The 23,154-nt window shown below is 41.7% G+C and overlaps 1 protein-coding gene across 1 annotated transcript in view; it reads left to right on the top strand.

The window, feature by feature from the left end:
• Window positions 1-23,154, top strand: part of LOC131221239 (protein yippee-like At5g53940) — a 36,719-nt gene that overhangs the window by 5,635 nt on the left and 7,930 nt on the right. The window contains exon 2 of the mRNA XM_058216436.1: window positions 11,117-11,160. Coding sequence (XP_058072419.1) covers window positions 11,117-11,160 — 44 coding nt within the window. The remainder of the gene's footprint in view (window positions 1-11,116; window positions 11,161-23,154) is intronic.

Below are 23,154 nucleotides of genomic sequence, written 5' to 3'. Positions count from 1 at the left end.
ATGCTTATTTTCAGATATCATGACTTTTTTCAGATAAATTACCAAACGGATTTTTTCAGTACTTATATGTACTTAAATTCAGCACTATAAGTTTTCAGTAGTTAAATTAATTTTCAGACTTTATTTTTCAGTTTACCGGACGACACCATAGTCAAACCTACTCCCAACTTTTCACTTTCACTTGCATTGACCTTCAAACCCGATTTATCCGCCTTTCACATGAGAAGCATATCATCCGCATATTGTAGATGTGATACTTGGAATCAAGAGTTATCAACTTGACTAATCCGGCCGCCGTACCTTTATCAATCATCCTACCTAAGGCCTTCATCACCACCACAAATGAGTACGGGGACAATGGATCTCCTTGCCGCAATTCTCTTTAAGCTTGAAAGAAACCATTAGGGGTGCTGTTTACTAAAATTGAGAATTTTGCCGACTGGACACGAATCCATGATTGCCATTTTGCTCCAGAACCCAAATGTCCCAACATATAGTCTAAGAAAGCCCAAATCGACATGATTGTATGCCTTTTTGATGTCCAATTTGTAGACGACCCTTTTCATTCCTTTCCTATTTTATATGCATCAATTACCTCATGAGCTATTATTAACGCACTATCCACATTTTGATGATTGTCCACAAAAAGCCCCTCGAGACTTGGAGATCACCTCACCTATTACCGATTAGAATCGTGAAGCCAAAATCTTTGCTAATATCTTGTAAGGGCTTCCTAGAAGGCTGGTCTATAATCCTTTAAGCATTCCACCACCTCTTTTTTTTTTTTGGAATTAGTGCCACAACGTTGCCATTAGTTCTGCTGCTATGAATCCTTTCTCAAAAATAGCATTCGCAAACTCAATTACATCCTCCTTAACAAAACCCCCCAAACTTTTGGTAAAAAGCTATGGGAATCCATCCGGGATGGGAGCTTTGTCACCCCATAACTCCGAAATTGCTGCCTCTATCTCTTGAATGAAAAAAGGTGCTTCAAGTGATTTAGCCGCTTCCCTCAATATGGGGTCGAAAGGGAGATCATCAAGTAGTGGTCCATCCCACTCTTCCCTAGATAAGAGTTTCTTATTAAAATTCACAATCGATGTGCACACCGTAGCTTTCCTCTCCACTTTGTTTCCATCTACCACCACACTTTTTATTTTGTTCTTTGATCTTGTGCACTAGCCATTGCATGGAAGAAATTGGTATTTTTGTCACCGACCTTTAGCCAAAGAGCCCTTGACCATTGTTGCCATTTAATTTCATCCTCCCCTAGCCTCATGCTAAACTTTGCCCTATGAATTTCCCTCCACGCCTTTTCGTCATTGGACAATTCAACTCCCTCTTACTTTACGTCAAGTTGCTGAATCTCTTGCAAAATCTCTGAATATTCCATGTTTCCCAAACACCTCTTTGTTCCAAATGTTTGTCTTCCCCTTTAGCAATTTCAACTTCTGTAAAAGGGAGAATCCCGCCCCCACCCTGAATTGAAAAGGAAGATCACCACTCTTTTACATTCTCCGAGAAGCCCTCCACCTCTAACGAAGCGAGTTCAAATCTAAATGGATGCAGCCCTTAATCCTCTTCTTCCACTTTCAAAATGATAGGGCAATGATCTGACACCGACTTAGGCAAGCCTGATGGGGACATCATGTGCACACGCGCATGCGTGCTGCCCCCTACGCACGTACGCACGAAGGAGGGCCCCACTATCGATCTGGATCGATGATGACGTCCAGAGAGGGCACCCTAGCTAGAAGACGGAGTTTTGGTTCCTTAGAGTGGGCCCGATAATCAAGTAAAGCCCATCATGGGATCTCATGATCGGGGCACACTAGTCGGATTGATTTCATATTTTAGGCTTTGCTTATTGTTATTATTTAGAACATCATGAACGCTTTAGATTTCTTTGTTTGATTTTTATTTTAGTTTCCTTCATCGCCAAGTAATAGGTTGTGCACATGACGTAAGTTTTGGGGTATAGGGTTTTCTTTTAAATAGGCACCCCTTGTAGTTCTTTTAATTTCCATTGAAGATTAATAAAAATTATGCGTTTTCCTGCTCTCTGAGTTGTGAAGCCTAATTGGGTGCGAAGCCCTCCCTTCATCGAAGGGTTAACTACCGTGGTGCGAAGCCACATCTATCCCGATTCGCCCCCATCCGTCGCCATCTCTACTACCCATCTTCTACCATCCCTTCTCATCTCACCCCATCATCTACACTTTGAATCAATCATCTATTGTAGCAATTCTCCTCCCCATACAGAATTTCAGAATTTGGCCCTACAGGAGGGCTGAAACTTCGGCGGAGCACCACGCACAAATCGTACATCGGATCGAGCTGAGATTTGGGGGTTTTGGAGTCCATCCCCAGTTGACCAGGGCTAAGGTGGCCTTTTTCTGAATAGTGGGTCCCACACGTGCGGCCGGGATCACATGCACGTGCGTCTGGGCCATTGTTGTTGTCCATGCGTGCGGTACGTCTCTGGTTTGTCTCTCTCCTCTCTTTCACTCTGCTTTCACCCAAAATCCCTAAACTTAACCCTAAATTACTCAAATATCCAATTTTATGCCCATTTTCTTACCCTAGGGTTTCCCAAATTGGAATTTCTGAACCCCTTGGATTAGGGACTGATTACTATGCATGTGTGGATGATTATTTCTTATCTTTGAGTATCGTTTGGTTCATAATTTTTATTGATCCAGCCCTATCATGTGTAGGCCTGGACCCGCATAGATTCCCCTTAATTGAATGTTTGGACTTTCATGTGGGATATGGAATTTGTGTAATTGTTTCTAAACTAATGTGATCTTAAGCCTGAAATCTCACATATCATATCTAATTTTCATGTCCTGCATCAAATTTGGTATCAGAACTTAGGGTTCTTATAGGAGAATAAATTACATGTTTAGGGTTAGTTTGTTTGAGTCCATCATGCATTCAGTTTATCATATGTAGCTTTTAGGAGTCTATAGGCCCTGATATTAGTTGCTGAAATTTCTGTTACCAGGAAGTTAGCAATTTACATTGCTGTAACTTTCTGTTATTCCTTTATTTTGACAACTATATTGCTGGATTTTAGTAGCACTGCGTAGTTTCCCTCATATAGAGTCTCATAGGATCATTTAGTCCCATATAGTCGTCGTAGAAAGTCCTTAGGTGGAGTCAAGTTGTACGCCCACACGTACGGGTCATGGTTTTGGCTAGCACCATACACTAAACGTGGAACAATTGCTAGAGTCACTAAATAAGCTGTCTTGGCAGATCGAGTCTTAGGGTAAGCGCTTGGAACAAGACAGATAAACACCTTGACCAAATAGAGGCCTCCCTCAGGACAAACTCCACCATTAGGGAAGATGACCAATCTCAGGTAGGTGGCTAGGAGGATATACCAATAAATGAAGGTGGCCAAGGAATCAGTTATGGGCGTGCACCCATACCCCTACCCCATGAGGGACATCAAGACCATTATTTTGAGAGGTACAACATGTGCGGCCTCGTGGCTAGAAAGAGTGCACCAGATGCTAGTGCAGAGTTACCTATTGAGGCCATTTCGGTAGTGGATGAGTTTCATGATGTCTTTCCTGATGATCTACTGGATGAGTCTCCCTTTAGGAGGGATATAAAGCACACCAGAACATGGGTCACCGTAATACCTATAGCTGAGTTTGTGTTTAATAGTTCTGTCAATAGGTCCACAGGTCTCAGTCCTTATGAAGTCGTTACTGGTTATAAACCTGAGAAACTTATTGATATCGTCCCTATGTCTTTGTCCCACAGGCCGTCAGAGCCTGCAGAGTCTTTTGCGCATCACATTCATTCACAGCATCAAGAAATCAGGCAGAAGATCACTACTAGTAATGAACATTATAAATTTTCTGCAGACCAGCATGAATGTTTCAAAGAATTCAATATTGGGGACTGTGATGGTCTGCATCAGGCCCGAGCGGTATCCTCCGAAGGCCGTTCGTAAGTTATACGCACATAACACTGGACCCTTCAAAATTATAAATCGAATGCGTATGAGGTAAATCTTCTACCTTCCATGAGAATTAGTTCCGCATTCAATGTGGAGGATCTAGTTACTTTTCAGGGGACCACTGATACTTTGTCTGGCCCTTCGCCCACCCATCTTGATTCTCCAGATTTATTCCTTGATCCATGGCCCCCTCCCGACCCATCTTCCCAGCCTCTACCTCCCATACCTACCCTTCCCGACCCATTTTCCCAGCCTCTACGTCCCATACCTACTCGTCTTGACCTATTTTCTCAGCCTCTCCCTTTCATACCTACCTTTCCCGACCCATTTTTCTAGCCTCTACGTCCCATACCTATCCGTCCCGACTCATTTTTCCAACCTCTACCTCCCATACTTACTCTTCTTGACCTTTCTTCCCAGCCTTTGCCTCCCATACCTAGCCTTCACACACTCAGAGAGGAAGTAGAGGATATCCTGAACCATCAGATAGTTTCAATGTCGGACGGCGGGTTTCAGAAGTACCTAGTTAAATGGAAGTCACGCTCAGCTTCAGACAGTACGTGGCTCACTGAGGAGGAGCTTCAGAGACTTGATCTTGACATCCTGGAGCATTTCAGGAGTTTTATTTTGCCAATGGCGAAATCTTCGCAGTCAGGGAGAATTGATAGGGACATCATGCGCACGCGCATGAGTGCCGCCCCCTACACACCTACGCACGAAGGAGGGCCCCATCGTCGATCTGAATCAATGACGATGTCTAAAGAGGGCCCCTTAGCTAGAAGACTGATTTTTGGTTCCTTGGAGTGGGCCCGATAATCAAGTAAAGCCCATCATGGGATCTCATGATCGGGGCCCACTAATCGGATTGATTTCATATTTTAGGCTTTGCTTATTGTTATTATTTAGAACATCATGAACGCTTTAGATTTCTTTGTTTGATTTTTATTTTAGTTTACTTCATCGCTAAGTAATAGGTTGTGCATATGGTGCAAGTTTTGGGGTATAGTGTTTTCTTATAAATAGGCACCCTTTATAGTTCTTTTGATTTCCATTGAAGATTAATAAAAATTATGCGTTTTCCTACTCTCTGAGTTGTGAAGCCTAATTGGGTGCGAAGCCCTCCCTTCATCGAAGGGTTAACTATCGTGGTGCAAAGCCACATTTATCCCGATTCATCCCTGTCCATCGCCATCTCTACTACCCATCTTCTACAATCCCTTCTTCTCATCTCACCCCATCATCTACACTTTGAATCAATCATCTATTGCAGCAATTCTCCTCCCCACAGTAGAATTTCAGAATCTGGCCCTATAGGAGGGCTGAAACTTCGGCGGAGCACCACGCACAAACCGTACATCGGATCGAGCTGAGATTTGGGAGTTTTGGAGTCCATCCCTGGCCGACCAGGGCCAAGGTGGCCTTTTTCTGAATAGTGGGTCCCACACACGTGCGGCCGGGATCACATGCACGTACGTCTGGGCCATTATTGTTGTCCACGCGTGCGGTACTTTTCTGGTTCGTCTCTCCTCTCTTTCACTCTGCTTTCACCCAAAATCCCCAAACCTAACCTTAAATTACTCAAATATCCAATTTTATGCCCATTTTCTTACCCTAGGGTTCCCCGAACTGGAATTTCTCAGTCCCTTGGATTAGGGACTGATTACTATGCATGCGTGGATGATTATTTCTTATATTTGAGAATCGTTTGGTTCATAATTTTTATTGATCTAGCCCTATCATGTGTAGGCATGGACCTGCATAGATTCCCCTTAATTGAATGTTTGGACTTTCATGTGGGATATGGAATTTGTATAATTGTTTCTGAACTAACGTGATCTTAAGCCTGAAATCTCGCATATCATATTTAATTTTCATGTCCTGCATCAAAGCCTCTTTGGAATACTAACGGATACTTATCTGCCCATTTTGTCGGTAATAAAAATTGATCTAGTTTGGATTGGACTGCCCTTGCTTGCTCGTTTGACCACGTATGCTTCACTCCACCCATAGGAAGATTTACCATCTCATTGTCTGCTATCCAACCAGAAAAATTCCGCATGCTTGTGATAGTGCGACCTATACATGATTTTTCGAAGGGGAATCTTACAACATTGAAGTCACCTCCCACCACCCATGGTAAATGCCATTTATTCTACATGTATCCAGTTCAGCCCACAATAAATGCTGATAGATCAGTCACCTCTGGCTTCCTAAGATCTTGCCCGTCTCACCCCATAATGTTGATGTAACCACTGCCCTTTCATCGATATCCTCTGACTCCTGAAAAAATCCTCTCGAATTGTCATACTGTTCGTGCTCCAACTCTACCTCAGTAGCCGTATCTGCCTGACCATAAGCCTCTCGATTCCATGGTCTCGGCTCCGTCGGATTTGCCCTCCCCTGTAGCTCAACAGAGCTTTATCGTAGGTTCTAGGTGCTTTCTGCTCTACTAAGCTCCCTGCGCTATCTTCAACTACTGCATGACCTTCCTCTGTTTTTGAGATGGAAGCCTTCGGAACTTCTGCCGTTGCTCTACTTCTCGCAACTGATCGAGGTTGAAGAAGAAAAGAAATAGACACACCAAGGATTCATTATATCTTAAATCCAAACATGTGCTGTGACTTAAAAAGCTTCCCTCCTGTGCGAAATATACTACACGCATAACTCCCTCTTGTGTGAAAAGCGTCACACATGCCTCGCCTATGACACTTGGTGAATAAACTCCATTCAAGATGTACATCTTGCTCCTTAAAGATGTGTTATACTTGACGTCATCCGGACGTGTGTTTCTCCTCTCTTTATGAGCATTTAAAACCGATACTATTTCCCTACCATGTGTCGCTTTCTCAATGCAAGCAGCCAGTGAAATCTCTGTCTCGAGACCCACGTCTGGCAGAAAAAGGTGACAGATGACCTCCATCTCTTTCACTGCTGTCACGTGTCCACGTCTCCTTAAACCACGTTTCCTCACCTTTCCGGCAACCTATCGATGGGCTATAGCTCAGTCCTCGAATTGGTAGGCTTCCGGAGTTTCGAAAGCATGTTCCTGCGCCTTCATCTTTGACCGACGAAACCTCCATTGAAGGACTGTGCGAACTTTCATCTTTCACCTTCTTCATCTACGAGGAATTGTTGGACCTTGTATTCAAACCAATCTCAGACATTTGATCCTCCTGTTATAATTTGACTAGAATAGAATCATCCTTGACTCTGATTCGGAAGAACTCTGGAACTCCTTGAAGCTTCTTCTTCCTAACTTGAATCCTGGCAAAATGGAGGTTTTTGCAGTTTCTTGTTGATGGATCAATCTCCCAAATCTCTACGATGCAAGTCTCTATATCCCTAGACATCATAAATCCAGAGTTCCAATAGGTAATCCCTAATTTGGATCCATACCTCTTCCCAGCCAAAGATGGACCAATTCTCCCAGTGCTTGATGCCTCTCTCCATTTCATCTTAGAATAGGTTGCAGGACATGAAGAAGCTGTCTACCATTTCGTTCAATTCGACTGATACCCGCATTGCATCATTCCTTAAGCTTTTTACTATGAAATCCTCCTCATTTAAGTTGCAATTTTGCTTCAACCATTGGCCAATATCCTCCATGGAAGTTCCCACCTGAACTGATATCACGAAACTTAGTTCAAGTTTATGCAACGAGTACTCCAGCCCTTTTGATAGATTCTTAACTCCAGACCTTCCTCTGTTTACACTTTCCGAACCCCTCTCTCCTCTAGTCCCTTAGTTGTGCAACCTGCGTTAATACTCTGGGTATTTGTGTTTCTGCCACTACCAGGAGGGTTCACTAGCACGTCTCTGTAAAATCGGAGCCGGGCTCAAGTTTAGGGATTTTTCTCCTTCCCTGCCGATTTGTCTGTCCTCATCTGAGCTTGTGCAGTAAATTCACTCCTACCGTTAAACCCCTTCTCTTCCATCTCCTTCCCTTAAGAAAAAAAGAAAACCTCAGGACCAAACAGGCCTTTTGAACTCGAAGCATCTTTCCACCGAAGCTCTTTCCATCTAGCAGCTTAATCGCTTTCTCGATCTCGACCTCCTGGCTCATTCGAGCAAACACAAAATTGTGATATTCGGAAGAGTATCGATCTCGAAGAACAATGACTTCGATTACCTTCCTTGCTTGGCCAAAAATCCTTTCGAAATTGATTGGATGCCAACCAGCCGGGAATCCGGTCATGTACAGTGTTAGCGCCCTGTAAGAGCAGAATAGAACAGAGGCTCATTCTTCCCCACCTCCGACTTCTTCAGCCGGACCACAGTCCAGCCTTCTGGGTTGTCTTCCTCCACTATCCCCTTTCCTTTATCAGCGTAGAGTCTCTGCTCTGAATTCTGATCCTGCACCAACATCTAGATCTTCTTTTGAGCTAGGTTGGCCTGTACTTATCTCGTGCTTCCCAGTGTACCTCCTTTCCTCTTTCTTTTACCAGAACTTCATTTTGTGTAGAGTCTCTGCGCATATGAGATTGAAGTAAGGCCCCGTTTGTTAAATCTGAAGTGTAAAGCCTAAATTTGAAATCTAAAGCCTGAATCTGAAATCTGAAGCCTGAATCTGAAAGCTGAAGTCAAAAAACTTGTTTGGTAACTATGGCTGAAGTCTGAAAATTAAGTACTGAATTTGAAACAATCCGTTTGTTAACAAACATTTGAAATGTCTGAAATATGTTAATTTGACACATTTGCCCCTATCTATCTCCTGTTTGGAAATGCTTTACATTATAAAGAAATTATTTTTTATTAAATGAAAATAAAATTATTTTATTTAATTCAAATAAACTATAAAGTACTTAATTGAAAAGTAAAATATCACATGTTATCAAAATGCCATTGACCTATACTCCTGAATTCTAGATCACATGGTTCCCACAATCCGTCTCATGTGAGATTTTATACCAGGCCTAATGATCATAAATTAACTATACACGTCGAATTTCAGCCCTTAGATCGTAGTAAATTAGCTACTTGACCTCTACATCCATTCGTACACTTATCAGATCAAGATTATGACCCGTCCATCTTGTTCACACCATATGAATATGCTTAACTCACCATTAGAATTACAATTTAAGAAACTTAGACATGTGAAAAAGTCACTCGAATCTAACGATATATAGGTCTTACCCTTAATCACTTCAAAAACCCGCTTTATGTCCATTCATTTACAAAACTGACAGTACAATCACCTGGATACATGACTAGAATACCAACAATCAAGTCTTCCTAGTTTTAGCATGTCATATGACCGTCCATCGTGGTTGGATCCACCAAACGGGCCACGTGAATATTATGATAAACCGATCATCATTAAGAGCTTAGGGTATAGGCCCAAACTACCGGGAAATTTGTCGAATAAATATGCCCAAATATTATTTTGAATTACCGAGTGAGCTAGTCCATTTAAAAAGGCACGTGGGTCATCTATAGTCGATCAAGGCCCAAACTGGACCGATGGAAAGAATACGAAAAATGAGGAATGGCCAACAAATTTCAAGACATTCGGACAGCGCACCTTGACATAACGGACATCGGAAGCTACTTGAGAAGTGGATGGCAAAGTTGTAAATACCCATTACTATTACATGCCATCGTTTACACTATTGAACTTTGTGGCCCACCCGATCAATATACCTGCTCCATTTCCAGACCTATGTCCTAACATGTTGTGCTAATCTTGGTGAACAGAGTGGATTATACCACTTCAAACAATCCGGTGAACTCCACGAAAATATTCAAGTTTACGTTACTTCCCTATTTTCACACGTCACACGTTATTCGTTACGTAAAGAAGTTTTAACGTTATGGGTCATGCATAGGCGGATCGTGCGGCCCACCCGAAGATCGGATCTACTTCAAATTTGGGACCATGGGTTAGCATGGGGTGCTGAAGATGGTGAATGGAGTTGATCTTCCAGAAGGTCATCACAAGTAGACCCCACCTATTTTTAACAACAATATAGAAAAGAAGTTCGTCCGCACGCTGTAACAGAGGACGCTAAATTGGAAGTGACATCCATCGTTGAAACCTTTCTAATGGCCACTGTGATGTTTTTTTACCATCCAACCTATTCATTAGGTCATGCATACATGGATGAAGTGAAAACACAAATATCAGCTTGATCTGAAACTTCTCCAGCTCTCAAGAAGTTTTTAACGGTGTACGTTCAATCCCCACCTTATGGTCCAATTAATCATTGGACTGCTTCTTTTATTGGATCATACCTTAAATTATCTGAAAAAGTTGATGGATAGTGTGGATCAAACACATTAATCATGATGGGGCATAAAGAAATTTCACAGGTTAAAGGTTGATTTTGTACTGCGCAAACAATTTAAAAGAAAAAATTTCCGTAGTAAAGGGTACTTTTGGAAGCAAAAAATTTTTGTTTAATGAAAAATCGTGGAGCGCATTCCGCGTTCACCATTAAGCTAGACTCCTATCACAGAAAGAATTCAGTGAAAAACCACTTAGCGCTTTCCGTCTTCCGTGTTAATAACGCATTAACAAACACCACTAAACACGGAAAATTTTCCCCATTCCGTGTTAAGTGCAAAAATTCAGCATTAACAAACACGGCCTAAGTCAGTCCACCTTCCGAATATCCTGGAACATCCTTGATTATCATGAAAAGCTTGAACACATGCTGCTGGAAACCCAAACCTATGTTGAATAACCATCAGATTTGGGCTACAAGTCCTTGCCCAAGCTGTATTGCTTCATCGGAAATTGCTCTATATGCCCCATAAAAACCTTCCACTGGATAAGCTTTGGTAGGTCCTAAGTGTTTTTTCATTAAAGCAAACTAGTAAAGCTTTTTAATATTTGTAAAGCCTTATTCATTCATGTGTTTCTATTTTCTATTTGTTTTGCAGTCCAAAATGTCTTTCTGTAAATGCTTATTATCTTTCGGGAAGGAATGTTGGGTCCTTAACTCCTTATTCATAAAGTTTAACTAGTAAAAGTTCTTGATACTTCTAAAGTGCAGATGCGGGTGTCTTTTGTTTCAATACCACATGATTATATTAATGCTTACAAATTGTAGAATGGTAATATTAATTAAGTTTACACAGTTAAAAAATGTTAATCAAGTTTTTGTTTCTAATTTGTTGCTTTGCCATTTTTACCAGTCTTTCCATTGCCGCCGAGGGAAGGCGTACCTCTTCAACAAAGTGTGAGTAACTCATGATTCTGTTATAAGCACAATCTTTGCAATGACAATTTGTTTTCTCATGTGCTTCATGGTGGATTTTTCTTTTCTTCACTACTTTTGATTTGCTTCATGATGAATTTATCTTTTCCTGAATGCTTCTTTTGATTGGTGATTTCATAGGTAGGGGACTAAAATGGTATACAACCATGCAGCTTCTGCCTGCTAGGTGAATTTCAAATTATGTTGAAAATTTAATTTGAAGTAAAATAATTATTGGAACAAGCTATTGATTGCATTATAGTCAAATGGTGGTGCCTTAGGGGATGCTTCTTAGGGGAAGGCTATAGACCAATGTGTCGAGCCCCACTTTGGGACCTAGTCAGATGAGTTCCAGTAAAGGCACAACAAGTCACACATCTTCAACCTGAAGATATTATCTCTGGTTGAGTGGTAATCCCCATGAATTAGATACTATGTGATTCAATATTTAAACTTTTTCTTTAGAAAAAGGATGATTTATGTTCATACTTCGTATATTGCTGTTTCTTTATTTTTAGAGGGATGGTGGAAATTTTCTAAAGGTGCTAGTGGAGGTATGTGAGAAAAGAAAAGAAAAACAAAGGTGCGAAGTAGGATGAAGAGGATTCATCCTCCCCTACATAAACGAGACTTAGCTTCCCAACCCCTGTAAAATTCTTTAGACCAGATCCTCTAAAAGACTCCCAGCTTCTTGCGTGTCCAATAACATCCTTTTCACCATCTGGGGACCTCATTCAAAGTCTCTACCTTGTAAGACCTTGTTATGCTCTTTCACTCTACCCATTGCACTACTAACTTGAATCCTATTGATAGAATCCTCCTCGCATCTGTCACTCACAGTTCCATGAGGCAATCAGGCATTTGTTTACTTGGGCATGACCCAAGCCAGCATGCAATGATTAAGCAGTCCCCAACACGCCTCCGTCATGCAGGGACAATGGTTCAATGAGCGATTTACTGATTTTGTGTTTTTCAAGCAAATCAACGACCATTCGTAATTATCATCTCCCTACTTTTAGATGATTCATCATTAGCTCCTTATCCTCTGAAACCAGCCAATCATAAGGAATTAACTCTCTTGGGCCACTGAAACCAATCCCCTTAAGGCCTCCAAGCTTTTTGCCCACTCAATAATCTTCCTCTTCACCCTTTCAAAAATCTCATTTGAAGTCGTAGCCTTGTTATTGAAAGCCTATTATTGTGCTCTTCCAATCTGCTGACAGCACTGCTACCATTTTTAGCCTCTGTAGAATCCCCTTGTATTTACCACATTGCTTGCAGTTCCATGAGGCAAGGATTGGATTTGATGACTCCGGCATCACCCAAGCCAGCCTGCAATGACTATGAATCCCCACAACACCACCGTCATGTAGGCAGAATGAATGTGCGTGATTTACTGATTCTGCGTTTCTCAAGCACATTAAAAGCCATTTGTAGTTCCGAAGCATAGGAAATGGTCAGTTTGTGATCAGATTTTAGGATGGGTTTTGAGACAATTTTAACACATGTTAACAGGCTCCAGGTGGACTGGTTTATGGGCAGGTTGGCATGAATTGGGTGGTGGTTCTGGATAGACTTGTGAAGCACAGGGGCTGCTGTAGTGGGAAGGAAGTGGACAGATTTGCGGTAGTAGCCGGGCTGAGATGAGGTTGGGACAAGGTCAGGTTATACGACAGCTGGGAGGACAGTTCTATGGGAATGCTCAAGGGATGGATTCAAATTTAAAAGATTGGAGGTTGACAGATTGTGTACTGTTTTGGGTGATACTTTATTTGAGGTTGGGATGTAATTGTGGTTGAAATTTGGAGACAGATTTGGGCAGTAAATTCGGGTCAGATTGTCTTTAACTGAGACTGAAGTGAGGATTTTTTTATCTGAGAACTATACCGGTGTTGACGTGTCAATTATGAGTCCATACTGTTCATCATCCAGATATGCTGGTGATTGTGTGGCAGGAGGTCCTGTGACAGTACGCAAAGGTGGACCCACCCAACAATGATAAACTCATGAAAGGTTAAGATCTGACAATTAAACATCACACCAACCACACCACGCCACTAAAACGAGCTCAAAACCACCATCTAGTGATGGATGTATGATGTAAGATGATGGAAATTATCCTAGGATGCAAGATGAGAGATCAATTACACATTAATTTCAGCAATTTGATATGTACAATCAAGTATATCCACATAATAGATTTGGAAATTCAGATTTATAACACGAAGATCCTAAGTTATCACATACGCGGTGCACAAAAATATAAAATAATTCAAGAGCGGCCCACTTGGAAGTAGGGACTTCCAATCTAGCGTGGGTAGTGCAACCAGTGTTCGAAATATTGGTATCGCACTATGTATCGCACCCTTGGGTTACAGATACGTATCGGTTATCGCACGGGATATATCATTTGTATCGCATAATTTATCGCACTTTTTGGGAAACATGGGGAAACATTGAGGAAATGGTTGAGATTTTTAATGAAACTCTGGGGATTGTTAAAAAAGCCCTTAATACACACTTTTAAATCATAACATCTCAAAAAAAATATGCACATAATAAGTTTCCTTTGTATAGGGTCCTAAGTTATGCGATGTTTAATTGAACTAATGCAAATATATTTAAATTGGATGCATGATATTTATAAATATATCATTGTCATGTATGAAAACATAACCAATTCATTGAAAAGCAAAAGAAGAACTGAAGAAGTAAAATTTGAGAAATATACATATCAATGATGGGGACTAATTGTGATCTAGACCCACAGAGTTGTGTGGCAGCTCGTAATCATCATCTCCATCTCAATTTGGAAGCATTTTTACATTCCTCCCATTGGTATGGCCTACCATAGTTTTTTAATCAGGCAGCTTTTGTATGTGCGGATCATCGGATGAATGGTGGATTTTACATTTACAGCATGTCAGATGGAAAATAAATGACATGGTGGACCCTGAAGTGACGTCACCAAGTTCTACAGGGCCCACCATGATGTGTGTTGTATCCACACCATCCATCCATTTGGAGATATCATTTTAGGCCATGAGAAAAAGAATGAGTCAGATCCAAAGCTCGAGTGGACCCCACCACAGAAAACAGTGGAGAGAGGGACGCCCACCATTAAAAATTTCTAAGGGCCACAAAAGTTTTCAATCAAGCTGAAATTTGTTTTTTCCCTTCTTTCATGTCTGTCTTAAATTATAAACAGGTTGGATCTCAGATAAACATCATAGTGGACCTTAGGAAGGTTTCAACAGTGGGCGTCCCTCTCCCCACTGTATTCTGTGGTGGGGTCCACTCCAGATTTGGATCTGACTCATTCTTTGTCTCATGCCTTAAAATGATATAGCCAAATGTATGGACGGTGTAGATACAAACACATCATGGTGGGCCCCACGGAACTTGGTGTGTCACTTGAGTAGCTAGTCTGGCTACGCAACCTGTCAGTATCTTCCGCGTCCGGACGCGGATTGTGTACTACCCCTGCCCATCCCTAGCTCTGAACGGGCAGTTCTATGGGCGGGCCCACCGTGATTTATCTGTACATCCAAGCTGTCAATCCCTTTTCTTAGATTATTTTAAGGCATGAGCACAAAAATGAGGCAGATCCAACACTCAAGTGGACCACACCAAATAATAAGCTTGGTTGCATTAAAATGCACAAAGCATTAAATGTCAATTGCTTTAATGCTGGTGGTCGGTGCTCTGTGGGCCCCACCATAATGTATTTGTTTCATCCGTTCCGTTCATCCATTTTTACGGATCATTTTAGGGATTGATATAGAAAATTAGAGGGATGTAAATCGTAGGTGGACCACACCACAGGAAAACAATAATGATTGGATATCCACCATTAAAATCCTCCTAAGGCCCATTGTACTGTTTATTTGACATCATCTGTTGATTGGGTCCTAAGGACCTAGATGAAGGGAAGAAATAAATATCACGTTGATCCAAAGCTTTTATGGCTCCCAAAACGTTTTTAATGGTCAACGCTTATTCAACACTATTTCCTGTCTTGTGGTCTACTTGAGTTGTGGATATGGTTTAATTTTGGGCTCAACACCTAAAATGATAATTAAAAACGGATGGATGGCGTGGATAACCACAAACAATCACAGTGGGCCCAACAGAGTTTACTCAGTAAGATAAGAGTGTACTACGCTCGGTACGCAATCCCACCCGTCATTGACGGGGCACATTACGTCACCAAGTTATGTGGGTCCCACCATGATGTATTTTTTGTATCCACACCGTCCATACATTTGAAGAGATCATTTTATGGCATGAGCCAAAAAATAGGTCAGATCCAGAGCTCGAGTGGACCCCACCATAGAAAACAGTGGTGAGAGTGAGGCCACCATTACAAACTTATTAAGCTCTGTGAGGTCCACCATGATTTATGTATTTTATCCGATCTGTCCATCCATTTTACTAGATAATTTCAGGGCTTTAGCCCAAAAATAAGGCATATACAATGTTCAAATGGGCCACACCGTAGAAAACAGTTGAATTGAACATCTACCGTTGAATAGTTCTCGGGGCCCACAGAAGTTTTAGATCAAGATGATATTTGTGTTTTCCATTCATCCATGTCTTTGTGATCTTATGAACAGTTTGGATGACAAATAAACATCACCGGGGGCCTTAGAAATGTTTCAACGGTGGAAATCAGTACTTCCACTGTTTCCATTGGTATGGTCTACTGGAGCTTTTGATATACTTCAGTTTTGGGCTCAACCCCTAAAATGATCTGGAAAAACGTATGGACGGTGTGGATAAACCACATGAATTCACAGTGGGCCCAACAGAGTTTACTCAGTACGATGAGAGTGTACGGAGTAACTCAGTACGCGTCCCGATTTCATTAACCCATCCGCGCGATCCATTTTCACCCATCCGCGCCCCTCTCCTTCACATTCCCTCTCCTTCACGAACGCATGCGTTCCGGAGCGATGTTCGCGGTGAGGTTTCCCCAATTCAGCCTGATTTCTCGCCGGAATCTCGAACAAAATTCCCACAGACGCTCTCCAATCGGCGAAGAAAGAGGGAAATTGAAGAAAATGCGAGAAAAAGAGGAAAGCGTACTTACCTGTCGAATGGCCCACCTCCGACCACCGATCTTCGCTGCAGCCTACAAGTACTCTCTGATTTCTCTTCTTCTTCCTTTTTTTTTTATTTAATATTTATTTATTGATTCTTCACATATACGTAGCTTTTTATGGTCGGTTGTGGCGATATTGACGATATATCGTGCGATATCGATGATATATCGGCGGATTATGGGTTTTTTGGTATCTTCCGGGGGTTATCGCGAGGGTTTCGTCTCGCAGGGGTGCGATAACAATAATATTGGCCAATATATCGGCCGATAGTATCAATATTTCGAACACTGAGTGCAACAACCATGTAGATAGACGAAGATGCAAGCAAAATTCTGGTTTGGGGAAAGTTTCACAAAAAATTCAGATTTTCATTAGAGTTTTGTATTCATGGATGGAGATTTAGAAATTGGACTTTAGGTATTCAAATGATCTAGGAATTAGGGAGTTTTGGAGGAAAGTCGAAGAGGGAAAACTCTGAATGGGGGCCTACACATATTTAGATGAAGGAGAAGAAAGAGAGGGAGGATTGAGTGGGGTTTCGATGGGTTTAAAAGGTTGTAATGGAAGGGAAAAGAGGAAGACAAGAGAAGAAGAAAAAGAATAATAATACATTTGAAGAGGAGAAAGATGAATGATGTGCCTTGGGGAATCCACCACCAAACAAGTTTCTACCCTTCCACAATTCAATTAAAAGGGAGGGTTTCTTAAAAACCATAGAAAGCAAGGAGAAAAATTCCTTCACACAAGAAAGCTTCTCTCTCTTTCTTTTTTCTTCTCAAATCTCTACTAGGGTTGGATCTCCACCTTCTTACTTTTATTATTAAAAATTCAAGATAATTACAACTATGCCACTCACTTAAGTGAAATAGCCCATCATCCAAAATAAGAAAACTAAAACATTTATTATCAATCTCAACCATCAAATAAATATTAAAAATAACAAAAAACATAAAAAGTAAGATTAGAGTCCAAGTGGCCCAGATATGGAAGATCTGGTGGCCTAATGGCCTGATCGACACGATTCAACGGTCGGATCGACACGAAATAAAAATTTTATGACTAAAATGGTCTCTTAAGAATCCCACGTGCACCATGCGAAAGTGGGGTCTTCCTAATGCACGTCCAATGCACATGAGTTCTTCAAAATGGCTCGGCGGGCTTCATATGGAACTTGTCTTCTATCCACAAAGAAAGCTACGTTAATGTGGGTGGTCATCTTCGTCTCTAGTACACTTGAGTAGGTCCTCTGATGTCCCCATCAATTCTCCCTGGCTGAGAAGAATTCGCCACTAGCGAAATAAAGTTGTGATAACGCTCAAGGAAGTCAGGATCAATGCGTTGAAGCTGTCTCTGTAATCCAAGTGTTGTCCGACTCCGGTCCATTCTTCCACTTCACGAGGTATTTCTGATATCCTCCATGGTGGGTAGAGACCTTTTGGTGGTCTAGAACATCCTCGATCTCTTCTTTCCAACCAGGTAATGATGGAAGAGAAGGTAATGGGTGAGAAGTAAAGCCTGGTAAAGGCCATGGGCTGGGGACGAGGTCAGGGACACCATCATCTGGGATAGGAGAAAGGTTTGCAGGAGGGCTAGAAGATGGATGTGTGGGTCCGTCACAAGGCACAAGGTCCTCTACGTTGAATGTTGCACTAATGGCCATGTAAGATGGAAGATCCACCACATACGCATTAGGGCCCACTCTTGTCAAAATTTTATATGGACTTGCATTGCAGGCATGCAATTTCCTCACGGTTCCCTGTGGGAATCGTTCAGGCCTAATGCGGACCATGACATAGTCACCTACCTAAAACTCAAACCTATGATGTGAATTTATAGAGATTTTATAATGTTGATTACTAGCATTAATGTGCTTCTTGATCTCACTATGCCAATCATGAATATGCCATGCAAATGCTTTTGCTGACCCAGATGGCCTATGTGAAACGAACATGGGTATGAGATTTATAGATGTTCTAGGCTTGTACCCAAATACTATCTCAAATGGACTCATTCCTGTGGACCAATTGATGGAATTGTTGTATTCAAACTCGGCTATGGGAAAAACTGCATCCCAGGTCCTAATATGGTCTCCCACCAGACATTGTTGCAGATTTCCTAAGTTTTGATTGACAACCTCCGTCTGACCATCAGTCTGAGGATGGTATGCCGAAGAGAATTGCAACTTAGTTCCTATCATGTGCCATAGAGTTTTCTAAAAATAACTCATAAATCGCACATCTCGATTTGACATAATAGTCTTCGGCAAACCATGCAGGCGAACTCTCTCCCTAAAGAATATCTTGGCCACGTTAGTGGCATCGGACGTTTTAGAACATAGGAGAAAGCAAGCAATTTTCGAAAAACGTTCCACAACTACAAAAATGGAATCGTGCTTTTTAATTGTCTTCGGGAGCCCAAGCACGAAATTCATTCTAATATCAACCCATGGGGTGTGGGGGACTGGCAAAGGTGTATATAAACCAATATCACGCTTCCTCTGCTTTGCCAACTGACAAGTTCTACATTGCCCTATAATGCTAGTCACGTCTCACTTGAGACTTGGCCAATAAAGATGCTCCTCTACAAGGGCAATAGTCTTGTTACGCACAAAATGACCAGCTATCCCTCCAGCATGAAGCTCCCAGACAACAAAGTCACAGAGGGACGTACGGGGTAACACAATCTATCACCTCTAAACAAAAACTCACTAACCATGACAAACTCACTAATACCCCTAGACTTACCATTTAACAATGATACGTATACCTCTCCAAAATCTGGGCAACTTGGATAATCTTCCTTTAAACGTCAAACCTAGTGACTTCAACGCTCATGGAGTGGAATAACGCAACCCTACGACTCAATGCATCGGTAGGTTTATTCTCAACCCCGGCCTTGTGCTTCAACACAAAATGTACTCTTAGAGAAATTAGACCCACTTGGCATGCCTTAGGTTCAACTTCTTTTGCGAGTTGAGATAGCACAAAGCCTCATGGTAAGAAAATAAGACCAACTCCCGCGGTAATAGATAATGTCGCCAATGGCGCAAGGACTACACTACTGCATAGAATTCTTTGTCATAGGTAGAATACTTTTGTTTTGCTTTATTCAGTTTTATACTAAAGAAAGTGACATGGTGCCCTTCTTGACTAAGCACTCCACCTATACCTACACCAGATCCATCATAAGCGACCTCAAAAGCCTTGGAAAAATTTAGAAGTCACATGACAAGAGCTTCAGTCATCTTGACCTTAATCTCCTTGAATGCCCTAGAGGTTGTTTTAGTCCATTGGAACTCCCCTTTTTTAATGCAATCGTTAATGAGAGCTATGATGGAACTAAACCCTCTAATGAACTGTCTATAAAAGGTAGCTAAACCGTGGAAGCTACGTACCTCATGAATATTACGCGGCTCGGGCCAACTGATTATGGCCTTGACTTTCTTGGGATCCGCAGACATGCCTTCAGATGACACGATAAAACCTAAGAAGATGATATTACTAGACAAAAATGAACACTTCTTGAGGTTGGCATATAACTTATTTGCCCTAAGGATCCCACACACTTGCCTCAGATTGTGGAGGTGTTGTTCCTTAGTCATGCTATAAATAAGGATGTCATCAAAGTACACGACTAGGAACTTCCCCATGAAGGGTCTCAACACCTGGGTCATCACCCGCATAAATGTACTTGGGGCATTGGTCAGCCCAAAAGGCATGACTAGCCACTTGTACATCCCATCCTTCGTCTTGAAGGCCGTTTTCCACTCATCACCTGGGTGAATACGGATTTGGTGATACATACTTGAGGTCTATTTTGGAGAAAATTGTGAAATTGGCTATCATGTCCAACATATCATCAAGACGCGGTATAGGAAACCGGTACTTAACGGTAATCTTGTTGATGGCCCTGCTATCCACACATGTATGCCACGTGCCATCCTTCTTGGATGTCATAAGGGCGGGCACGACACATGAACTCATACTCTCCTGGATGAACCCTTTCCTAATAAGCTCATAAACTTGCTTCTTGAGTTCCAGATGCTCCGTGGGGTTTTTCTGTAATGAGAAATGTTTGAGAGAATTAACCCGAGGACGAGATCAATGGCATGTTGGATGTCTCTGAGGTGGAAGCTCATCTGAGAGGTTGTCAGTAAAGACATCATTGAACTCATCCATCATCGAAATCACCTCACTAGGCAACTCTACACCAACTTGGGGGGTAGCCTCTCTAGTCACGATGGCATACACCTTCGAATCCTCCCTAGTCTCTCTTTCAAAGTCTTTTGCATTAATGATATGAAGAGACTTAGGTTTGGGCTTCCTCGAAGTTCCAGGATCACCCTTCTTGGTTATCTCCTTTCTCGATATACTCTTGGGTGGAAGAGGACTCAATTTAATTTTCTTGCCCTCAAACATGAATGTATAAATAGTCGTGCGACCGAATATTGTAATGTCCAAGTCAAATAACCAGGGCCTACCCAAGATGATGTGGCCAACATCCATGTGAACCGCATCGCACCACAATGAATCCTTATACGACCCAAACTGGATGGGGATACAACATCCCTGTGAGATTGGTTGTGTTCGAAGTATCGGTATCATAACAAGTTTCATTGGCCAGGGATATAGAAACAATATCGATATTGCCGATAATATCGCTGATAACCAGAAATGCAGGGAAACATGGCGAAAATGGTGGAATTTTCATCGAAACTTCAGGAGATGTTAAAATGTACACATTTGCATATTTAGAAATAAAAAAATTGCAAAAAGAATGCATACATAACAAGTTTACATTTAATGGGGCCTTAAAAGCATGTGTTGTTATAAGAAATCAGTCCAACCATTTCATCCAAACTATCTAACCATCCAACCTTTCATCCAATCATACATTGATAGTGCAAAATATCAACAACACATGAAATTTCATCAAGAAATCATCAACAAATGGAAAGGAAATGAAAGATTGTGGTCTCAATATCATGCATGTTGTGATTTCGATAATATCGAGATATTATTAATATTATCAATGACAAATTGAACACTACATACAACCATGTGCCCATGACAAAAAATTTGAAATATAATAATAATAATAATAATAATAATAATAAACAAAATTATGATGATATCAATACGTTGGCAATATTATTAAAATATTGTCGATACACTTATGATACAAGCATTACCTAGAATTTGCATAGTCGAAAATTTGGTGATACACTGGTGATATTGATGCATTGGCAATATAAGTGACACCTAGAATTTACGTAGTTGAAAATATTGACGATTACATTCGTGATAGTGATAGTTGGCAATAGTTAGCGATACATTGCTAATACTTAGAATTTCTGATACTACTAGCGTTAACGGTATCACTACTGGTGTTATCGGTATCGTTGAGGTGGAGATAAAGATAATATCGGAGATAATTCAAACACTGGAGACCGGAATGTAGGACTCATCAACCCACGACACTCTGTAGGGCTGAGGGTGAGACTCGACTTTCAAGCCTTGTCGACTCACGGTGCTAGTAGAGACCATGTTGGCACAACTACCATTGTCCACGATCACTTCACAATTCTTTTCTCCACACTTGGTATAAGTGTAAAAGATTGTGTTCCTACGGCAATCATCATTTTCTTTAGCTTAGGCAAAGGCGCATATGACTACTGCGAGAGTGTGGGTCTCTTGATCATCAAACTCCTCATCACTAGCACCAATATCAGGCTCATGTTCCTCCACGTCGCAATTGTCCTCATCATCCTTATCTGCCTCATCTATCATAAGAGCTTTACCTCTTTATTTTTTTGGGTATTCCTTTGCAAGGTGACCATAACCATTGCAACGAAAACATCACATATGCTCACTTCCCTTCGAACTAGTGCTGACTAGACCCTTTACTTTAACATCTCTGTTATAGGTGGGAGCACTAGTTGGGGCTTTGTTTTGGCTCACAAGGTTAGGTTTGGCTCCCTGAGGATTAACCCTGCCATTGGAATCACGAGACCCAAATCGCTTCATGGTCGGTTGCACTAGGTATCTTTCAAGCTCCTCTACCCTAAGGTAGGCCTCCTCTAGTGTATCAACAACATGAGGGATGGGCTCACGCCTAATCTCAGGGCACAGGCCCGTCCTAAAACGAGACAGGGTCACAACAGGAGATTCATCGACATCACATCGCATCATGTACTCATCGAATCTCTCGATGTAATCCGATACAGACATCGACCATTGTCTCAAGGATTGCCACTGGTCCAAAAGGCGATCACGGAGGAGAGTGGGACACATTTTTCTTTAAGTTCTTTCATCTTAACCCATGATGTAATGAGTTCATCTCCACGCCACTCTGCCTTTCATTCTGTATTGGTTTAGAACAACTTGGCTTGACTCGTCAACTTCATTTTAGTGAACCTCGCTCGACGGCGATCTGATATATCATGCCACTCAAAGAAGTGGTCCATGTCAGCTACCCAGTCAAGGAAATGCTTCGGGTTTAAGCGACCATCAAAATTGGGAGTATCGACTTTGATGCTCTTCATAACCCTTTCCTTACAGTCGTAACAATCACGCGACTCTCTATGGGGAGCATGGGCGCGCAATCTTACATGACCTACTCCCTGACCAAAGTTCCTATTACGACCCCTAATAGGTTCTACTAGAATTGGGCCCTGCTCAATTGTGTCTTCATCTGCTGGCTCTCCTACCTGAGACTGGTGGTCTTCCCCGGTGATGAGGGTACAGTGAGAGGTAACTTCTAGCTATGTGATACGCTGGTTGCTGGCAGTCAATTGCGTGGCAATGGTCTTATTGTGCGCCTCAATGGCCGTCAAACGACTGTTAATCTTTTCGAGAGCCTTAACAATCTG

Source organism: Magnolia sinica, chromosome 12, assembly GCF_029962835.1.
Source record: "Magnolia sinica isolate HGM2019 chromosome 12, MsV1, whole genome shotgun sequence".
In the NCBI taxonomy this organism is placed as follows: domain Eukaryota; kingdom Viridiplantae; phylum Streptophyta; class Magnoliopsida; order Magnoliales; family Magnoliaceae; genus Magnolia; species Magnolia sinica.
Note: the sequence above shows the minus strand (reverse complement) of the source record. Positions and strands in the feature narration are given on the sequence as shown.